Consider the following 22,214-nt stretch of genomic DNA (forward strand, 5'->3'; position numbering starts at 1 on the left):
TGGTGTTCCATGACGGTGCATTCTCATTGGCTGATGTTCTGTGACACTCCAATCTCATTGGCTGGTGTTCTGTGACACTGCACTCTCATTGGCTGACGTTCTGTGACGCTGCGCTCTGATTGGTTTACGTTCTGTGACGCTGCGCTCTCATTGGCTGGCGTTCTGTGACGCTGCGCTCTCATTGGCTGACGTTCTATGATGCTGCACACTGATTGGTTGACGTTCTGTTATGCTGCGCTCTCATTGGCTGACGTTCTGTGACGCTACGCTCTGATTAGTTGATGTTCTGTGACACTGCGCTCTCATTGGCTGACGTTCTGTGACCTTCTGCTCTGATTGGCTGGTGTTCTGTGACGCTCCGCTCTCATTGGCTGCTCAAAACAAATAAATGAATGAATGAAAAAAAAAGCCTGTTTTGTTCAAAATCATGGCTTCCTGGAGCTTTTTAAGGCTACAAACTCAAAAAAGACTGTTCTAGGTAATTTGCAAATGCCCATGTTCCTGTGACTTTAATAAAAGAAGCCTCAAATCATCGCAACTTTCACCGCAATTTTTTGGAAAAGCTGCCGCAAAATCAGCCATTTTAGGCCGCAACAATAAAAATAATAAAAATAAAAAAAAATCCCGCGAAATCCTGGAGGGACTGATTAATAATTGTAGGTGTTAGTGTTACACCGTAGCTCTGGAGGGCAGAGCTGCGCCATCACTACGGAATTTTAAGTAGTAGAAGAAGAAAAATTTTACCAGTGGTGGGCGCGTTGTAGTGGCTGTGGTTGTTTTTGTGCTGTTGTGTGTCGCTGTAACGTTTTGTTTAGTGGTGGACAGGACTGACAGGTACGATGCACAACCAGTAATAAGACCAGAAATTACAACTTTCCTCTCTCGATCTGTATAAGCAGATTTATGTGTATTTTGAGTAAGGTAGCTACACAGTTAGCATTCTTCTTCTGTGGCTCATTCATTTTACGTTTAGCTTGCTAACAAGCTAGTTAGCCAAACTGTTAGCTTTGCATCCCTAAAGGATGCTGCGTAGGTGCATCGTGTAATAAGATCAAATATTAAATAACTGCGAGGACTTAGGCACTATATTCGATGTTGCATGCAAGTAACACCGTTATAACGTCTAATAAGTGTCAGTAATATAATGCCTAATGTTGTGCCTTTTCTCATATTTTTTGCATAGCGTTTACAATGTGTTCTCTTTTCAGCTGTTTAAAACATGAGTGAGTTTAGGATTCACCACGACGTGAATGAGCTGCTCAGTCTGCTTCACGTACGAGGTGGTGATGGAGCAGAGGGATACATTGATTTACTGCAGAAGCATAGGACCCCTTATGTCACTACTACAGTGTCTGCTCACAGTGCCAAGGTGGGTAATAAACGGTATCCACCCTGCGAGGTTAACATATCATCCTGCAAGTGGAATGGACTCTATGCACAGCCCCACTACATCCTGAACTTCAGGTGGGTCCTTTATTTCCTGTCTTTCATTATTGGACACACTGATTAATCCAGGTGTGTCTGCTACTTCTTGTGACTACTGATTAATTAGACACACCTGGATTAATCAGTGTGTCCAATAATGAAAGACAGGAAATAAAAGACCCACCTGAAGTTCAGGAAGTAGTGTGGCTGTGCATAGAGCCCATTATATTATCTTGAAGAGATTACATCCTGAAGGATCAGAATCAGAGTCATCCATCACAATGGATGTATGCAGTTATAAATACTAATGAACTACATGTTATTGGTTTTAATTGGATTTAGTTTTGTCCAGTCAAGTTTACAAAAAAACAAGGTGACATATTGTACTGCTCAGGGAAATTGATGTTCCAAGTTTTTTCATTTTCTGAATATTGACTTTCAGGTCAAACTAGCAGAGTTTTCTAAAACACCTGAGGACTTCTTGAGGAAGTATGAGGAACTCAAATCCAAAAATGTTCGTAACCTGGATCCTCTGGTCTATCTGCTGTCCAAGCTTTGTGAGGATAAAGAGGTAATGAATTACAGGCAAATAAATATTTAGTCGTAATTGTTACTTGGTAATGACATTTATCTCTTAGTTCTCTGTTGTTGTGGGACAATTTTATTGATGGAGAATAATTCAGTTTTATCCTCACATTTAAATTATTGTAGATTAAAGAATTAAACCCTCTTAACACATTTTTTTTTCTCATCACTTTTATGGTTTTTTTTTTGCAGACTCTTCAGTTTCTTCAGCAGAATGCCAAGGAGAGGTCAGAGTCTTCAGCAAACACAACTTCAACCACAACTACTAGTTATACTCTGCCGCAGACCAGCACCAAGATGTCAATACAGGAGTTGGATGAATTGCGAAAGAAGCTCGGCAATGTGACAGCTAGCTCCAATGCTCCTATGGTAGGCTGAAATTGAAACAATCAGGAGGCTTGATTTGTTCCATGAAACATGTAGCATGGAGAATTTTAAAGTATATTAGACAATGACAGTAAAGTTTAATTTTTAAATCTTAACTTAAAGAGAGTTTTAACACTGTTCTTAAATTTGCCTCTAGCCTGCTGAAGTCACTCGGAAGATGCTGAGGGATAGACATAATAAGAAGAATCCTACTCAGCCCAATCCTGTTTTTCCTAACTGGGTGTATGACCGCCCTGCACTGCTTGGTGACTTCATGACTGGCTCCACCCCAACAGGAGAACCAGCTGTGGCCATCGGTATGTCATGAGTCACCACCCTTTTTGTTTTATACAGTTTTTTTTAATATATATTTAGACTATTAGCCATGGACATACATCAGATCCTATGTTCCACCTTGTGATCAGTATCTGTATTTTTTTTCCTGAAATTGCTGTAAACAGAATTGTCGATAGTGCTTATAATGGTTTTTGGCACATTTCTTTCTGTTTCCGTATCTGTGGTCAGGTACATTGCCCCTGGGGGCTCAGGAGCAGGCTCTGGTGGAAGATCTGCTGTTTGTACTAATCGGAGTTGATGGTAGAGACATCACAGCTCAACCTGTACTGGGGAGGCAGAACCGCTCCTTCATTGTAGATTCAACACTGGACATGTCCATTAAGGAACTGGTCAACAGAATTTTACCAGTTGCATCATATTACTCTACTATAACACGGTGAGTTGGCTAACTTTATCACTGTATGATTTCTATACGAGTATCTTTAAGACAAACTTTTTCAGCTGTCTTCCTATTCAAAATAGGTGTCTTAATGTTTTTTCGTGTACTTTGTATACTGCTACAAAATTATTGATGCATTTTTCTACCAGATTCATTGAGGAGAAGTCGTCTTTTGAGTATGGGCAGGTGAACCACGCTTTAACAGCAGCCATGAGGACCCTGATGAAAGAATATCTAATCCTTGTAACTCAGCTTGAGCACCTTCAGCGGCAGGGCCTGCTGTCTCTGCAGAAGCTCTGGTTCTATATCCAGCCCACCATGAGGACCATGGAGATACTGGCCTCTATTGGTAGGGTTTGCGAGATTACTTTTCTTTTTGAACATTTGCTTATCCACATTTTATATTAATTTTAGAAGTAATGTTGCATCTAGTTTTACCAAATCTTCCGGAAATGATTTTGTCCATCAACAATTCCTGTTTTTGTTGCATGTTCATTATGTTTAGTGCATTGTTGACCATGTACAGCATTGTACATCATGTGATAAATAATACCAATATGCACTTCAGTATTGGATGAATCCACATATGTAGTATAATTTGGATCCATGTTGAAAACGTTTTCTTCGGAAACAACTACATGTAGCCACTGGAGGGCGACCTCAGGCAGGTTTAATGAGAGACGGGCCATGAAGTTCCTGCAGAGTTTTCTCACATATTACTACTGCAAATATTTAAAGATTATTAACTATGTTATAATATGTTGCAATTATATTATTATTCATTCCTTGTGTACTTACATTAAATAGGATTGTTAAGTTGGATTTGTTGTTTTCACAGCCTCCTCAGTGGACAAGGGAGAGTGTATGGGTGGGTCAACATTGAGCCTTCTCCATGACAGAACCTTCAACTACACCGGTGACAGCCAGGCTCAGGAGCTGTGTCTGTACCTCACTAAAGCTGCCAGTGTCCCCTACTTCGAAATACTAGAGAAATGGATTTACAGGGGCATCATCAAGGATCCATACAGGTACAGCTATTCTCACATTTAAGATTAAATAGAACTAACACCCAGTGCCTAATGTAAAACCTGCTGTCTCTGTATTTTGCGTATGAATAGTGAGTTCATGGTGGAAGAGCATGAGCTTCAAAAGGAGAAGATTCAAGAGGACTACAACGACAAGTACTGGGATCAGCGATACACCATTGTGCAGCATCGGATACCGTCCTTTTTGCAGAAAATGGCAGATAAAATATTAAGCACAGGTAAATAAAAGAATACTATTTTGAACATTTTAGCAGCTTGTCATTCTGAGAGTAACATTTTTTATGTTTCTATTTTATTCCCTAGGAAAGTATCTGAATGTTGTGCGAGAGTGTGGACGTGATGTGACGTGTCCAGATGCTAAGGAAGTCTTGTACACCCTGAAAGAGAGGGCTTATGTGGAGCAGATAGAGAAAGCCTACAACTACGCCAGCAAGGTGCTGCTAGACTTCCTCATGGAAGAAAAGGAGCTGGTGTCACGCCTCAGGTGAGAGAATTAATTCAGATGGTACTTAAAGGAATGCCATTGCCACTAAAATGACCTTTAAATTCACTAAGATTTCCTCTTTTCCCAGGTCAATCAAGCACTACTTTTTGATGGACAAGGGTGATTTCTTTGTGCACTTCATGGACCTGACGGAGGAAGAGCTGAAGAAACCAGTTGATGACATTGTTCCTCCCAGACTTGAGGCCCTTCTGGAATTGGCTTTGAGGATGAGCACTGCAAACACAGACCCATTTAAAGATGACCTCAAGGTAGACTCAAAGAATAACATTCCTTTGTTTCATGCAGTTAAAAGAAAAAAGGAACAATATTGCCCCCCCCTCAAGTGACTCAGGGTTTTAGGAGGAAAAATACAGAAACTTTAACAAATTAATAGTAGCTTCAGTAACTGTTCCACTAACCCAGTAATTCCAGTGCTTTGAAGTCTAAAACCTTCCATCGCTCACGAATCTTGTGGTGGATAAATCATGCTGATTCAGACTTACAGTATAAACATTCTTTCCTTTTTCTGCAGATTGACTTAATGCCTCATGATGTCATCACCCAACTGCTGAGGGTACTCGCCATTGAAACCAAGCAAGAAAAAGCCATCATCAACGCAGACCCTACTGATGCAGCCCTAAGTGGCCTGGAGGCCTTCTCCTTTGACTATATTGTCAAATGGCCACTCTCACTCATCATCAACAGGTTCAGAAATCACTGTATTATTATATGGAGTTTTTGTAATCATGTTTAAGCCACAATGACAAAGTGATGGAAAGATGGTACAAATGTGACATGTAAAACCTCTGGGTTTTCTTGTGTGCAAATGGTTTATGAAACTTAATCAAGAAATAAACTATATTTAAAGTAATGACCCCAAAAAACACAGTTTTCTCAGTAAAAAGTAACATGTAAATTAAAGCATTTGATGTTGAAAAATCATCTAAAAACAAGTAACGTTCCAAGAACAAAATATCAAATGGTCGTAGTGAAAGACTGAAAATAAGGTAAATTAATAACCTTTTCAAAAGCTGTATATAAAAAAAAAAAAATCATTACCTTGTTTTATTAAACTCATGAAATATTCTAGACACATGCGATAAGTAAAGCTTTATTTTTTCTAGGAGTAAGACTTACACACTGATCAACCTATAATATTGTGCAAAACACATTCTTGTTATGCTTTTGTATCTTTTAAATAACTGTGACTGTACAGACTGAAATCCAGAGTGCTGCTTTAATAAAGAAATTGCAAAACATACAGACTATTGTCTATTATAGTAAGTTGATGATAGTCCAAAAATATTCAGGTTTTATCTAACACAACCATTAAATAAAATGTTCTTCTGTGTGTGTTTTTAGGAAAGCATTGACAAGATACCAGATGCTGTTCAGGCATATGTTCTACTGCAAACACGTCGAGAGGCTGCTGTGTAACATCTGGATCAGCAACAAAGATTTCAAGCAGTATTCATTACACTCTGCCAAATGGTGAGTAATTGTAGGAGTTAATATCAAATGTTAAATTAAATGTGAAATTGTGTAAAATCTTATCCAGCTGTTGAAGACAACAACATTTCTCCATTCTCTGCTCAAACTGCTTATGCATAGGTTTGCTGCCGCGTTCGCCCTTCGACAGCGGATGCTTAACTTTGTGCAGAACATCCAGTACTACATGATGTTTGAGGTGATGGAGCCCACATGGCACGTCATGGAAAACAACCTGAAAACAGTGAGTGGCTCTTTCTTGTGTCTCTCCTCTCCTTCCCCAAATATTCACAATCTCTGAGATCAGTGACCTTTTGTGTAATGAGAAATCAGCCAGATGATAGTCCTAACACCTTCAGCTTTTACTTGATAACACTCATTAAACCTGATGCACGATGGTCAATGCTGTCATATGAGTAGTATTTTATCTCAGTGTACATTAATGGAAGAACAAGAAAAGGATCAGGACTACTATGTAATTTCATGGTTTTTGTTCTGACCACATTTGTCTTTCCTTTTTAAAGGCATCAAACATTGATGACGTGCTTTGCCATCACACCAGTTTCCTAGACAACTGCCTGAAGGACTGCATGCTGACGAACCCTGAGCTTCTCCGAATCTTCTCCAAACTCATGTCTGTCTGTGTCATGTTCACCAACTGCATGCAGGTTTGTAAATATCATGACGCTATTGAAGTCTTCATGGTGATTTATCATATTTTGCCTCTTGGAACATTTTGATTCTGATATCTTTAATCTGTATTCATGGTGCTTTTTGTATGTTTGAGATAAATGTGGCTTTACTGAAGGGCATCAAAACATGTCTCCAACTAAGATTAAATGAGCACATTCCTAACATTAAGGACATCCTGTCTTGACTGTTACAGCGGTTCACTCAGAGCATGAGGATGGAGCGTCTCTCAATGGAGCATGGGACAATGGACGGACCTCCCACCCAGAGTGAACAAGTTGATGAGGCAGAGAAGAAGAGGCTGACCACCAAGGTAAACTAGAAAAGCACTCAGAGAGCGCAGACCTCCGCCAAGGTAGATCAGTGCCCCCCCCCCGATCACCACCAAAATTTAATCATTTGTTCCTTGTGCCAGTATCAACATCTCCTGAAATTTTCATCCAAATCCGTCCATAACTTTTTGAGTTATCTTGCACACGGACAGACAGACAGACAAACCAACGCCGGCAAAAACATAACCTCCTTGGCGGAGGTAAAAAACCTCAGATAATTAAAAAAGAAGACCATCTACTTTAAGAGTGTTCATGTCCTGCCTTTAATAAATATTACAAGAACATTCTTAAATTAGAGAAACAGTTTAAGGTTCATTATACAGTATGTATTCTACATTTTATGTCCTTGGTTATTTCAGTTGTTAGCTGAACATGTGGATGCCCTCCAGTCTGACGCAGGCTTTGAGGCCACCATCAGCAAGTTTGACAGTAACTTCAGCATGCTCCTGCTCGACCTGCTGGACAAGCTCAGCATCTACAGCACCAACGACTGTGAACACAGCATGATCAGCATCATCTACAGGTAAAATCATTCACATTAAGAGGCCATACATTTGTTATGCCTGTACTCTGACTAAACAGGAGAGGTGGTTAATCTGTGTTGAATCTTGAAATGTACTTAAATTGAATTTTATTAAAAATTGCAAATATTTTTTTTTAATCCTACAGGCTTGATTTTAATGGGTTCTACACCGAGCGGCTAGAGAGGATGGCCATCGAGCGAAGTCAGAAAGCAGCTGCATAGCAAGTGGCACTTCTATGGAAAAACAGTCACTTAGCAATAAAACATTCTATGTCCATCTGTCTCAATGTCAGCCATCCAGATAATCACCACACACAGATACTGGCTATTAATGCAAAGAGCTGTTATGTCATTGTATATACACTGTGTATTCTATGAAATGCAGACTTATAGTGTATGTTTTAAGCCTTATTTCATGAATCCAAATGTAAATTCTGAAAAGTATGGCGCTACAGTGAAATATTCAATTCAGATGCTCTTATGGGTAACTTATTGTACATGTACAATGAAAATGTATGTTTGTATTGCACTTCATTAAAAAGCAGACTTTACTCATTGGATTTAGATTCTCATCTGTCTGAAGGAGATGCATAGTTGGTCATTTGATTATTTTAGTCTAGTCTAGGGTTTTGCAGAAAATAGCCACAAAATCAAAATGGTTTTACAATAAATTATTCATGTCTTTAGTTTCTCTTAACACATGATTGATCATTCTAGACAGCCTTTCAATATTTCATTTTATTTTATTAAGATGAAACTGCACCAATCCCACAATGAGAAAATTCAATTGTTAAGGCAGCAACAGGATAGAGGAATAAAGATAAATAATTGTTTTGAAAAAAAATAATGGTAACACTTTATAATAAGTACACACTATGAAGCATTAGTTAAGCATTAACAAATACTGAATTCATTACTTATAAAGCATATTCTGACATGAATACTCAGTATATGGTTTATCAGCACGGTTATAAATGTTTTACTAATCATTCGTAATCATTCAATCATGCAGTTTGTTTGGTAATCCCATGTGCTGTGTCTTTCCTTTGTTAGAATAACAGAGACTTTTGTGAGTCTTTAGGCATTTCCAACCTTTAAATCTCACTTGTGAATGCTTTATATGGCATAGATAGTGCACACTTTAGATGAGCTCACATCATATACTTAATTAATGAGTAGTAAGTGTTTTACAACTACCTGAAATAATGAATTCCTGTATTAAGAACTGTTTATAGGACATCTATTGGAAAATAAATGTGTGAGTTACTATGAAATACACACTAGCATATTCACTCACCATTACTACATGTCTGAATACTAAATGTTTAAATACTGAATCCATAATTTATAAAGTATGAAAATACAATCATTAAGCACATTGTAGATGAGCTTATTAATGATGAGTAAAAATTATAACTGTGCTTATAAACCATATGCTTTATAAATGATGAATTCGGTATTTGTTAATGCTTAACTAATGCTTCACAGTGTGTACTTATTATAAAGTGTTACCAAAATGATAATAAAGCGAAAAAACAGTAATTTACAGTCAATTTTTGTAATCTTCATTTTATTTTGTTTACTCTGCGTGATCGGTCATTCTTTGCACTATTTATTTTTATTTTATTTTATTTTATAATCTGAGGATAAAGTCCTGACTAAAGCAGAAGTGTGTTCCATTTGACCGGAAGTCAGGTTTATTCGTTACTCAGTCCTTCGGTATTCTCGGTAAATGTGTGAGGCTGTGATAAAGACGTAAGTGGGCGTGGCTTGAACGGGAAAGCAGCGCAGATGATTCACAGTGGAGTCAGTGGAGCAGCAGAGGCCGAGCAAGACGGGGCACCATGGGATCCAACTTACTGTCCTTATGGCTCACAATAAGTAAGTAACATCACTCTAAATTTGGTATTTTAAATGTGAAAACAGCTGCATTTTCTTAGACTGATTTATAACACTGATCAGATAAAGAAACAGTTTAGAAACATGAGAAAACTGAAAGAAAAAGATAAAGATGAGAGGTGAGAAAATGTGCAGAAAGAGGAAACTCCTGTGCAGCTGCTTGATCGTCTTATTTGCTTTTACTTCATCAGTAAAGTTAATTTACTTCATAAGTAAAATCGGATGTCTACAGAAGAGTTATTGGATTGTTGTATATAAAGAGCGGCTGTTTCTCATTATCACATTAATGTTCAGTTATGTTATCATTTCTTTGTACATTGTGGAAGCAGTAGATGAGATAATTCATAAATGACATGAGTTTAAAGCAAGTTCTCCGGTATAAGTTGTATATCCTAAAAAAAAAAAAAAAACTTTACTTATTCTGTATTTATTTATTTGTTTGGTTGTTAGTTTGTTGAGTCTGCATGGAGCTAACTATTTGAAAAGTAAAGTTGTTTCCTAAATAAATAAATAAATAAATAAATAAATAAATAAATAATACAGCTTCACATACTGTACATGAAGTATGTATGTGAAGCAACTCATACATACAACACATACACTTCATAAATGAAATGCATTTAAAACAAGTTGATATAACATAAGCTGTACACCCAAAATGCTGTATTTATTTATTTAGTTAATTAGTTTGTAAGTTATGTATGTTTTTTCATTGTTTATTTATTGAATCTGTATAGCAAATGGATTTGAAAAGTAAAGTTGTTTCCAAGATAGATAGATAGATAGATAGATAGATAGATAGATAGATAGATGATAAAGTTTCAAATGCTGCACTTACAGTATGTGACGTTAATTAAGAAACCTACTTTTTTACATTTTCATTGGTCCTCTGTAAATTCCCTAACCCTCATGCAGTATTGATCACTTTCACAGTGTCATGTTGTAGATGTTTAGGGTGTATTGAAGTGTGACATGTTCTGGTGTATGTAGTTTGTGTCGTGCAGAGCTCTGGGATGTTGTCTCATGTAAAGAGTTATGAGGTTGTCAGACCTCAGAGACTGCAGCTGAGACAGAAGAGGAGTTTGCAGGACAAACAGGTAACACTTCATCTACTCTGATCTACTGCTAGTCTTAAATAATCCACTGCATTGTGTATATTCTCTATCACAGTGATTATTGACTGACATGGGACTTATTTCTGCAGGTTTACCCTGATACAGTACGATATGAGTTAACCATTGAAGGAAGAAATCACACAATACATCTCGATAAAAACAGGTAAAAAAGTCATTATGTTGCATGATGATAACAAATTCAGACAATTGTATAAAACAGAAAAATATGTGTAACTGGGTAACTATTCCTGTGTTTTTATAGGAATCTTATTAGCAGAGACTATACTGAAACACACTATTCAGAAGATGGAAAACGGGTCACATTTTCACCAAATGAGGTAAGATTGCTTCAATTACTGTTGTATATTTTGGCCAGTGTTGGTGCAACAAAAGGAGGAGTTCAAGGACCCCTCATATAATCAGACTATCTGAGAGACGTTTATCAAGTCATCACTGTAACGGAGCATTCCACTGATTTATTCTCAGAAATGTTTACGTTTACACATGTAGATGTTTACACGGCAAAAAGTTACACAACATATTGACCCCTCAGTGGACTTAACCATTGTAGTTTACTCTTACATGGGATGCATACAAAACACTCAACCACTAAACCCATAGTTTTTCTATTATCAATACTGGCTCATGTAAGTCACGCTACATGCTCATTTAAGAACTAAATGCTGTTTATCTTGACACTTTAATCTTAAGATTACAGAGTTTGAAAGAACATATTCCTGTAAGATTGAAAACAAAGAATCCCTTTGTAAGATGCAGTAACAGCACAATGTCAAGACTCATTTAAGAGGACCCCAGGATGACTAGCCTGTAGTTTGTGCGTTGGCTGATGGGGATCCTCAATAAAGAATAAACAGAATAAACCCACAGTGTGACTGATATAAGGAATTTTATCAGATTTTCTTCAGCCCAATGAACTCTTTTCTTTCAGGAGCACTGCTATTATCATGGTCATATTGAAGGCATGACAGAGTCCTCAGTTAGTGTGGGGATTTGTTCAGGCATTAGGTAAGTCCTCCAGCTCATGTTGACTTAGTGAAACTTCCCCTCTGTAATCTTCCAGTTAAATTATTTTCAGTGAAGGTTTCTTTTCTTTCTTGAGAAATATGTTGCTACATTTATTTGGTAACAGTGAAAGTGAAGAAATGTTGATAGTTTTTTTTTTTTATCTTTGGCAAATAAATGTTTTTCTACTTTAGTGAATACATCATATTTATGTTCTCACAGGACATAGTGTTCATTTCTACATGTTTAATGTGATTGAACAGAATATAAAACCATTTCAATGTGTACATTCATACTTGTGTCATGACTGATGCAGCATATGTGGCTGTTTTTGCTGTGATTGCAGTGGTTTTGTGCGAGCGCAACAGCAGATTTACCTGATAGAACCCCTGGGTCCGTCTGATGACAGTGAGCATGCAGTTTACAGACAGGAACACCTGAAGATCTGCCACACACCGGACTGTGAATCCTCCTTTAACACCACCACACTCTACGACCTCGACAAGGACCAGGGTCCGCGACCAGCCGGCCTCTTTAGGTCCAAATCCTGGGTAAGTGTCAGAATTATACTTTATTTAATCTGACCACGAAAGATGACGTTTGAAACCTTGGAGCATTACATAATATAAATAACAAAGTAATTAATTCTTATAAAGGTATGTTTCATGCATGTTTTACAGATGCTGATACAATGATAGAGTCAACCCTGAAATAAACCATATATTCTTTAACGTCTTTATGGTTGTTAAAACTCATAGAAATGTGTAAGGTTGTAGTTTGTGATGCCCATGTATTTTAATGAGTTCTTCATATCATATCTTGGCTATTGGAGCTATTTATTTATTAGAAATACCTGTCAGTGGTGCATTTGTTCTTTTTTTAATTTCCTTTTGTTGCAGCAAAATGTTACCCTTAAATATATAATTACTAAATGCATTTTTACTTTTATATTGTAGTAATAAAATGCATTAAAATATGAGCTTAACGATAGTAACAACAATTTCAATGAAATAGTGAGAGAGTAGATGCATTATTTTTATTTTTAAAAGAAGATTGAAAAAGAAAGCAACTTTTTGTCCGTCTGTATATTTAAAGCATGTTATTGTAAAGTCTGTGCCTCTGTTTTTGTTTTGGTTTGTTTTTTAGAAATCTAAACCCATTGCAGACCCACAGCGGTTTGTTGAACTGTTCGTGGTAGTAGACAATGCTGAGGTAAACATCTCAACTTGACTCTTTCACAACTTTCATCTTCACAGTTAAATTTTTAATGCACACAGTGTGTTTTTCTGTTTTTTTTCTCTTCCCTCAAGTATCAACGTTATGGATCTGAGACCAAAACCCGTATTCTTGGTGTTGTAAATCATGTCGACAAGGTAGTTTCTCTTACTCCAAGTTTATATTTTGGGATCATTCATGTCATACATGTCCTCAGTGCTCTCAGACGGCAGCTTTACGTGCAGTCACTTTCAAGAATGTTTCTTTCTCTTCCTGTAGGTGTATCGAGCCCTGAATATTCGCATCATGCTGGTGGGTTTGGAAATTTGGACAAACAAAAATAAGATGGATGTTGACTTGAACTCAGAAGCTACTCTGGACAATTTCCTAATGTGGCGCCAGACTGATCTTCTGAAGAGGGTGAAGCATGACAATGCCCAGTTTGTGACGTAAGAATCAGTCTTAAGTATCTTTACAAATTCACATTCAAGCTTCAAATATGACCTAATTGATTAATTATGCCTTATCAACAGAGGCCTAGATTTCGAGGGTGATACAGTTGGACTGGCGAATAAGTTTGCAATGTGTACTGGAAACTCTGGAGGAGTGAATCAGGTAAAATGAATGTCTTTTCTGCTTACAGTACAATAATGGTGCACAATAATATATTAATAATACAGTAATGATAAAAACTGAAGAGGACTGTCTCTGTGATGAATGTTACTGAATTTAAGGAGTAAACCATGTATGTCTCCCTTCAGGATCACCACACCAGCCCTATAGGACTCGCCTCTACCATCGCTCATGAAATGGGACATAACTTTGGCTTGTCCCATGATTCTCCAGGCTGCATGTGTGGTCCATCTTACAGCAGTGGGAACTGTGTAATGGCTGACAAGCTCAGGTACTTATTACAAAGTAAAAGATTTGAGGTGCTTTTGCAAGACAGATTTTGTCTTAAATTAGCACATCTATTAAAGATTCACTAACTCTCATAATGCAATATACTGTATACTGTATATGTACAGTAAATCATGACAATTCAGTGGGTGAATACTGTTATTTTCCTGTTACGGTCTGAAAGTTAGTGTAATTTTGCAAATACTATACCTATTTGCTCATCATCAGAACAAGCAGCCAAGCTTTCCCTGAGTTCTTCAGCAGTTGCAGTGAGGAGCAGTTCACTGAATTTTTGGCAAGAGCTCAGCCCAGCTGCTTGTCTAAACCGGCCTCCGTGAAGACCATCGATGTCAGCCCACGCTGTGGCAACGCCTTAGTGGACCCTGAAGAGGAGTGTGACTGTGGCACAGTGGAGGTAAAGCTGACAGAAAAGGCTAATAGCTGGTTGTGTGCTGTTTTAAGTTTAAGAAAATCCTCTGGTGCAGAAAGCTGCCATTTTTGTGACTGTTTTCTATTTTGGGTGACTCCTGTGGTTTTCTGTGTCCAGGTCTGCAGCAGTTAGGAAAGGCCGTCATAAGTTAACATAGGCCTCAAAGAGTTAAAACTATCAAATATACGCTGCTCTTTCACCTTATCACAGAGTAACTGAGGTTTATCTGATCCTTTGAGACTGAACATGTGTCGATGTAATCTTTCTTCAAGGTAAAACTGAATACGTGAGCATAAGTTGTGTTTGTTTTTTTAGGAATGCACAAACCCTTGTTGTGATGCCGCAACTTGCCGTCTAACTTCAGGATCTCAGTGTGCTCACGGACTATGCTGTGACAACTGCCAGGTACTCAACTGCTTGTAAAGTGGGTTCTCATAGTTTTCCAGCCAGAAACCTAAGAGTTTAAATATTTTCACGATGTGGACATCCACCAGAGGTCCTAACCTAAAAGATCCCCTAGACTGAGTACAGCCTGCCAATTTGGCTTCACACTCACATCACTTGGACCAAAGTTACAGTATAGTGCAGCATACAAAGAGGCCAATTACACTGACACACCACACCCTGCTGCCAACTATTAACTATGGGCATTAAAATAGCATCAGGAGAAGGTTAGGGTTAAAGTGCAGATGGGTGGTTTAAGCAACAACAAAGAACAGCAGCAATGTTTAATAATAACAGGAAACAGAGGGTGATATCTTGGTGTTTCTACGTAACTCACCACATCCTTCCTCAAATGATAGTTTGAAGGACTGGAGGAGGCGATACACAGAGTACCATGGAAATACACAGGATTAGCTCACTCAATATGTAACCATCACTCTCTTACTAAAGTCTTTTTGACTAAATGTCCTTTAAATCATAGTTTAGATCAGCTGGGAGTGTGTGTAGGAAGTCTGCCAGTGGGTGTGACCTGCCAGAGTACTGCACCGGAGTGTCCATGGAATGTCCAGAAGATAGTTTTGTGATGAACGGAAAACCCTGCTACGACCAGGCTCAGGGCTACTGCTACAATGGCCAGTGTCCTACACATCGGCAGCACTGTTGGAGACTGTTTGGACAAGGTACACAATGCACAGCTCTGTATAGGCTGACATCATCAAGTAACTGTATACTGTAATGATCTGTTTCCCATGATGTAATACTTGGTTGGTACATTGCAAGACAGTCATCTAATTATCCAAAAAACAGGAACAGTGTATTAGAACACTGTGATTCAGACTGTACAGAACTGAGATGAGTTGATGTACACAGTCTACGTTTAGTGCCCCATTATCTAAGAAAATAACTGCACGTTCCATATTCGTGTGTGCTATCATTCCAAAAGAAAAGCATTTGTTGAGTCAAACAGGACTGTATGTTCGGATACAAATATTGAGGTTTCGATCCAATGTATTAATAATGTAGTGCAACAGGGAGTCATATGTTCCCGTACTGATATTTTATCCCACTCCTACTCCTGTCATTCAAGTGCAAAAATAAAAATGCAGCTCACTGTTTACACTAGTCACTATTTTTCCTCTGAGTACACATGTTCTGCCTTCAGGACTTCTACCTTATCTGTATTACACTAGTTTCAGTAAAAATGCTTTGTCACATGGTGGAAATGTTTTTTTTCCCAGAGAGTTGGCCTTTTAAGAGAAGATACTACTGAGAATCAAATGAATGGGCCTCATAGAAACAAGGATTTGTGTCAGTTTCTTTAAAACAAGTCTGCAGTTGGATTCAGCCTAGACTAATAGACTGTATCTCCATTCTTGACTGTGATTGTTTTGTGTTTGCAGATGCCAGAGTTGCATCAGATGCTTGTTTTGACCTAAACCGTCAGGGCCAGGAAGGTGCTCACTGTGGGATCACCGAGTATGGCTACGCCCCCTGTCCTGTACCGTATGTATTATCAACACTTTCATCATCCTACTGTTGCAACAATTGTTTGTAATCATTATTTCATCACACGAAGAAACTGAAATGTACTCAGGGATTATTTCTATCTAAGTTCCTTATCTTCTTGTTGAAATCCTTCGTAGGCATCTCAAATGTGGGTCTATATTTTGTGAAGATGGGGGTGAGTCCATCACTGGTAAAAGGGCTCTCTTCACTGTGCGTGGTTTTATAAAATGTAAAGTGGCTGTGGACGATGATAAAACCAGAAGCCTTGACATGGTCCCTGAAGGAGCTAAATGTGGATCAAACAAGGTGAATACTTTGTCAGAGTTATTACATTTTTCTGGAAATTACATGGATTTTACAATTAAATGTGTTGTTTGTGCACAGGTTTGTTTCGACAACAGATGTGTGGATATATCTGTTTATGGGAAAGCAGAGGACTGTGCAAAGAAATGCAATAACAATGGGGTGAGTGAAGGATTTCATGGATTTCAATCAATTTTAGTTGTTTTATTGTTTAGCCTATGGCTCTGAAGCTATAATCATTTTATTTAATTTAATTTTAGGTATGTAATCATAAGAAAGAGTGCCACTGTAACCCTGGATGGGCCCCCCCTCACTGTGATATCCAGTATGCAGACTTCGCTCAAGGTAACCTTCAAGTCAATGGATCTTGTAACAATAAACATCAACTCTTTTAGGAAGTAACTTTTAGGTCCATGAACAATCGTGTGAATTGTACAGAAAAACAGGTTACACCTGCATGTTGATTCACTGTTCCAGTAAGTCACATGAATGATTCACTGTGAGTGATCTCCTGCTGTTCCAGCACTGATCTAATCACATATTAATGATCAGCCTAATTTGTCTCGTGCCTGTTAGCTTGTGTTGCATGTTTTAACGGTAGTTTGACTTTAATAACCTCAAAGTGAAGTGGTAGATGATGAAACTGAAATCTGAAAACACTTGTGATGTGGAAGCAGATGCAAATAAGGAAGTGTGTCTAAGTATGTAAAATGTTTTGTCAAGACATTTCATAGCTATGATGTATTATTTATGTTTTTCTTCATCTATGTAAGTTTCATGACAATTTAAGCCTCAAGTAACACGTGTTTTTTTTTTAGTTTTTTTTTTTTTTTAACAGTTTTTAACTTAGCAAAAACTGTACAAAACATGCCACAACAAAGAAACAAACAGAGGCTGTCAAAGAGTTATAAACTACATAAATAGACTTACAGAAATAACATAGTTGCAGTAGTAAAAGTAAAGCAAGTACCATGTGAAAAGACTAACACTCTATTTAAAGTACCTTTAAACATTAGTACATACCTGCTGATATATGTTACAGTGAAAGGATGTATACTCTTAAAATCACATACATGAGGTAGTATATATAAATACACTTTCTCTTTATGTTAGTTTTAACAGGTTTATTTCTTTATGTGCCTGCAGGTCAGAATGCGATAATAGCCGGTGTATGTGCAGTCGTGTCCATCCTTCTGGTCATCGCTCTAGTGGTTGCAGGGCTGATTTGCTGTAAAAAGGACAACATTGAAAACTACATTTCTAAAAGGTATTTTTATGTACATTTGTTCTCTAAATACTTGGCTCTGCTTGTTTCCTGGTTGTAATCTGTCTCTGATGACATGATTGTCGAATGTGTTCACAGGAAAGTGCATTCAGCCCAGGGTAAGTTGAACCCAATGTTTCCCAAACCGAGCCTCAGAGACAGACCTCAGATCAGCCAGCCCACTTTCATGGAGTCCACGGCCACTCAAGCCTGTGCTCCTCTGTTTGTGACTGTGACACCGAGCAGGCCTGCACCTCAGGTCAGTCAGCAGGAGACACAATTTCTTTTCAACAGTTTATTTTCTTAGCTTTTCTGAGCATGTACATGTTTCTTTTATTAATACTATTCTTTGCATTTTTCCAGCCACCAAAGAAATTCCCTCCAGTGTCACCTACCTCTCACACTGAGCCGGTAAGTTTGTTGTTAATATACTATGTGATCTGCACAATAACTTCAGTTAAAACAAACTAAAATCCAAAGAGATGACACCTATACTTAACATGTGCTGTGAGATTAATAAAAAATATTTATTACATTTTTTTTTTGGAAGTGTTTTTCTAAATATAAATGTACAGCATATTGACAACAGGATACATTAAACATACAATAAACAAAATAAAGCACAGTAAGAGAGAGATAATATTTGTGATAGCAATGAAGTGAATATGGAACAGAGAAAAAGAAGTGACATTTATTTATATATTTATTTTTTATTTTCATTGCTATCAGGAACAAGTGTACATTGATATGACCAGAAAGTTTCTCGTCATGTACCATTTTTTAATAAAGAAAAGAAGGGACAAGAAAAAAAGACATACTCTTTCCTTTCCTGTGTTCTTCATAACAAATATATTATGAATCACATTAATGCAGCCCTCAACTGAGGAACTTTCAAATGCCACCCATTTCTTTGTCAGTGCTTTCTTACTTGCTATTGTGAGTATATTGAACATATATTTGAGAAATGTCTTTTTTTTTTTTTTTTTTTTTACAAACTGTAAGTATATCATGTACTTTTACTTTAAGTTGTGCAGACAATAAGAGTCAGCGTAAAAGTAATGAAAAAAACAGAAAAGTTAGAACACAAAACACACAATAGATTACACTTGAATAAAAATCGACATAGAAAAGATGTAAAAATACACATGCCAACCAAATAAAAGCAGATCTGACGCATATGTGTGCACAAGTATGTCATTGTTTTTTCTTTTTTCTATAGATAAAATCTCTACCTCCGTCCAAACCTTTGCCGCCACTGAATAAGACAGAGGTGAGTCACAAAAAACACACAGAATTGGACAAAAAACATAAGGCACACTTGATGAAAAAGAATGATTTTTAAAATATTTGAAGCATTTTTTAAAAATTTGTCGAACTGCATGTGCCAATTGGTGCCACTGTTTTCCTATATTATTGTAAGTCAGACTCTTTAGTTCAGCCTTTCATGATATGACAGAATAATCATCTCGATGCAATTGGGTTTCTAGAGCATGTGAAGGGGATTTAATTTGAACAAATAATCAGTTGTTTGTTTGATTCCTGTTATGCTGTTGTTTAAATGGATTCTTTATTTGGACCAAATTAAGTTGCTATAAAAAGAGATGTATAATTAGAAATAGTCTCATTCTGATTCATCACAGTAAAAAAAAATGTGTTTTGCTTTGATTTCAGTACAAGCCATGCAAACCATGTCCTCCTCCCGTCCCGCCGGTCAAACCCAGACCTCCAGTTGCCCAGATGAAGCCGTGTCATGTTTAGCCAAAGGATGTCATACATGACCAGAGCCTCACAAACTGTGAATGTTTTGTAAGGATACAAGAACAACAGTGACATAACTATGTTTGTCAGCGCTGGAAATGGGATTCTTAGAGGGCAAAAAAAGAACTCTCTGCTCTCAGTTATTTGTAAGGACCATATAAATAATCTCTTTGCACTTTTTATGACGTTGAGCAAATCGATGCTCACATAATGTCTTACTTTTTGAATATTTATTGACTTGTTTTTCTGTGTTCAAAGCCAGTTTGTGCCTTCTACAAGGTTGTTTTTGTATTATTTTGCAGTGTACTTGAAAATGTATGAATGGTACATCCTGTATGGAGCGCTTTGTTATATGTATGCATCTGCACTGTTCAGATGATCTGTGTATGTTACTGCGTTTTTCTTTGAAATACACTGTTTGCTGTTCGACCCGAGGCAGGGTGTAGGACATGCTCTGACATGTGGACGCCTTGAGGGGGAATGATTTGAGTTTTTTTTTTTTTTTTTACTGCGCAAATATGTTTTTTAAGATAAGCGGTCATGGGGTTCAGAGCAAGGCAGTTAGTCATTAGAAGAACCTTCACTCGCCTTTAGAAACTATCAGTAAATTAAGTGTACCGACCAGCAGCAGTGGGTAGAATGGCCAGAAGTACTTTATGAGAATAGTACAAGTATATGTAAAAGCAGCTGCCATCATTATTACTTGAATGAGAGTAGAAGTTGTCATTTAAATCACAGTAACAGTCACAATACAGTACTTGTTCTACACATTCACTTAAGAAGTGACTTGAAATGACCATCACATTATTATTTATTAATTTATTTTTCTTCTATTTGGAACTTCCACGATAGTAATTCATGTTATTTTCCTGCCTGCCTCCGTGTAAGTGACAAAAAATGTTGACATAAAGTGTGTGATTTGAAATAGAAGGATATAAATGATGAAGTATATATTGCAAAGCTCAAAAGTACTTGAGTAACTTTGATCCAGTTTACTCTTTAGGATAATTTGCATGCAATAAAGTGATGACCTAATAAAAGCAAAGGTTTCGTAGTCATAGGTACCTTCTTGTACAGTTCGAATCGTAACAGTTTGTTTCTTGATAAAGAAATTGAGAGGAAAACTAAACATGCACTGAATTAAAATGAAAGAAATCAAAAGGAATGCAAAAGTAATGTAGTAAAAGTATGCGTTATTAAATATAAAAGTATTCTGCAGTTTTACTTCTCACCAGTGGTGTCTTCCTGTTTGGTACTGAAGTGTGGTTTGTTATCTGGAATGATCACAGGTCTACTCTCATGTGTAACATATGACTGAAGGCTTACTGTTAAATAATAGGTCAGTTCAAACCTATCAAAGTCAATGAGAGGGCCTTTTGTTGCAAAAATAAAATGCACTTTATTACCAAAGCATATTGACATGATCATGTTGCATCTTACAAACCATGTCCTGTTGTGTGAATTGCATAATAACTTATTTTTTCCCTGACAGGTCCGTCTTTGTGTAGTGTTTCTTTCCTTTCATAATGTTTTATTACCCCACTGCGCTGTGCTCCATTGTTTAACCCAGCAAACATCAGTTAATGGTTAACCTATATTTACTGGTCTCTGGTGAGTGTTGTAAGGAAATGGGAAATGAGTCAGAGCTCTGCATTCTGGCCCTGTCTGTGTGAGCTCCCATCATCTGGGTCTGCTGTTCAGAGCTTCAGAGACACTGGGATATCAGGTTTTTTTTTTTTTTTTTTTAGTAATTTAAAACAGACTCAACATTTTCTTGGGAAACAGCAAAGAATGTTTGAGCAAGTTGATATGCAAGACGGAGGATGAGTGTTCTGGACGCTAATTCAAACTCAAATCGTACTTGGCCCATCGTTCAGCGTGTTTGTGGACACCCAAAGAAACATACTGCATTTCATGTGAAGTGAATGTTTGCTGGTCTGATCAGCGGTTTTAACTTAGCCTTTAAAGGTCTCTGTGCAAGTACATTGGCATCTGTTTGATATCGTGTTGCACTTTTCTAGTTTTATAAAATAAATAAATAAATAAATAAAGCAAATGACATAAAAAATGGTATCCCTGTTACTGTAGATGTGCTGATTACATCTGTGTACATGGAAGTTTAATGCATATCAGAGTTCCAGTAGGGGAGTTGTGCTTTGAGGAATGTAGGCCCAAGTAGGGGGCTGTTTTTTCACTCAAAGCCTGGCTGATTCATTCTGATTCACAGACCAAGCAGCTATTAAAACAAGCAAGTTTACAATTAGTACGGCTTGTTTTACAGCAAAGCTTTGTCTCCACTTGTTCAGTGGTTACTGGGCACTTTCCAGAGGAGATGATATGTTATGACGGCATCCATCTTCAGAAGGATAAGGGCGTTTACTCAAACTTTCAGGCAATGAATGTTTGAAATAATGAAACCAAACCGCAAGACTTTCCAACAACACAAACTACAGTAAATCAAGAGGCTCTCCAGCCTTCTATGACTGGTATTTTATCTCTAGGCCTTTGTGTGTTTCATCGTTTCTGGTGATGGCGTCTTCTTAGATTGATGTGAAAAACTGCAGGCTTTCAAAACAAACCAATATTAATAACAGCTTATTTTTTCTGTTATATTACAAATAGACACTAGACATCTTCCGCTTTCAGTAATGCTTTAGATTGTTGCAAATGTTGTCCTGAAAA

The 22,214-nt window shown here is 37.4% G+C and overlaps 2 protein-coding genes across 3 annotated transcripts; both read left to right on the forward strand.

Moving 5' to 3' along the window:
• The first annotated feature begins 732 nt into the window (after nucleotides 1-732).
• Nucleotides 733-8,233, forward strand: tubgcp2 (tubulin gamma complex component 2). Of its 2 annotated transcripts, none has more exons than XM_030121784.1 (18): nucleotides 733-834; nucleotides 1,209-1,369; nucleotides 1,868-1,996; nucleotides 2,203-2,379; nucleotides 2,534-2,693; nucleotides 2,902-3,109; nucleotides 3,262-3,461; nucleotides 3,951-4,140; nucleotides 4,231-4,376; nucleotides 4,462-4,642; nucleotides 4,731-4,911; nucleotides 5,175-5,347; nucleotides 6,005-6,133; nucleotides 6,254-6,374; nucleotides 6,655-6,798; nucleotides 7,017-7,133; nucleotides 7,512-7,675; nucleotides 7,822-8,233. In XM_030121784.1, the coding sequence occupies exons 2-18, from the start codon at nucleotides 1,220-1,222 to the stop codon at nucleotides 7,895-7,897; spliced, it is 2,646 nt and encodes an 881-aa protein (XP_029977644.1). In that variant the 5' UTR covers nucleotides 733-834; nucleotides 1,209-1,219; the 3' UTR covers nucleotides 7,898-8,233. The 2 variants fall into 2 exon arrangements, with proteins under 2 accessions (XP_029977644.1, XP_029977645.1); XM_030121785.1 differs by having other exon boundaries at nucleotides 7,542-7,675.
• A 1,216-nt stretch (nucleotides 8,234-9,449) lies between these two features.
• On the forward strand, nucleotides 9,450-20,940 carry adam8b (ADAM metallopeptidase domain 8b). Its single transcript, XM_030121786.1, has 23 exons — nucleotides 9,450-9,556; nucleotides 10,565-10,671; nucleotides 10,779-10,852; nucleotides 10,952-11,027; nucleotides 11,639-11,715; nucleotides 12,059-12,263; nucleotides 12,859-12,924; nucleotides 13,023-13,085; nucleotides 13,207-13,376; nucleotides 13,461-13,542; nucleotides 13,689-13,831; nucleotides 14,056-14,242; nucleotides 14,573-14,662; nucleotides 15,183-15,381; nucleotides 16,102-16,204; nucleotides 16,345-16,513; nucleotides 16,592-16,672; nucleotides 16,771-16,855; nucleotides 17,657-17,777; nucleotides 17,874-18,033; nucleotides 18,138-18,185; nucleotides 18,994-19,044; nucleotides 19,446-20,940. The coding sequence occupies exons 1-23, from the start codon at nucleotides 9,520-9,522 to the stop codon at nucleotides 19,530-19,532; spliced, it is 2,481 nt and encodes an 826-aa protein (XP_029977646.1). The 5' UTR covers nucleotides 9,450-9,519; the 3' UTR covers nucleotides 19,533-20,940.
• The last annotated feature ends 1,274 nt before the right edge of the window (nucleotides 20,941-22,214 follow it).

Source organism: Sphaeramia orbicularis, chromosome 19, assembly GCF_902148855.1.
Source record: "Sphaeramia orbicularis chromosome 19, fSphaOr1.1, whole genome shotgun sequence".
NCBI lineage: Eukaryota > Metazoa > Chordata > Actinopteri > Kurtiformes > Apogonidae > Sphaeramia > Sphaeramia orbicularis.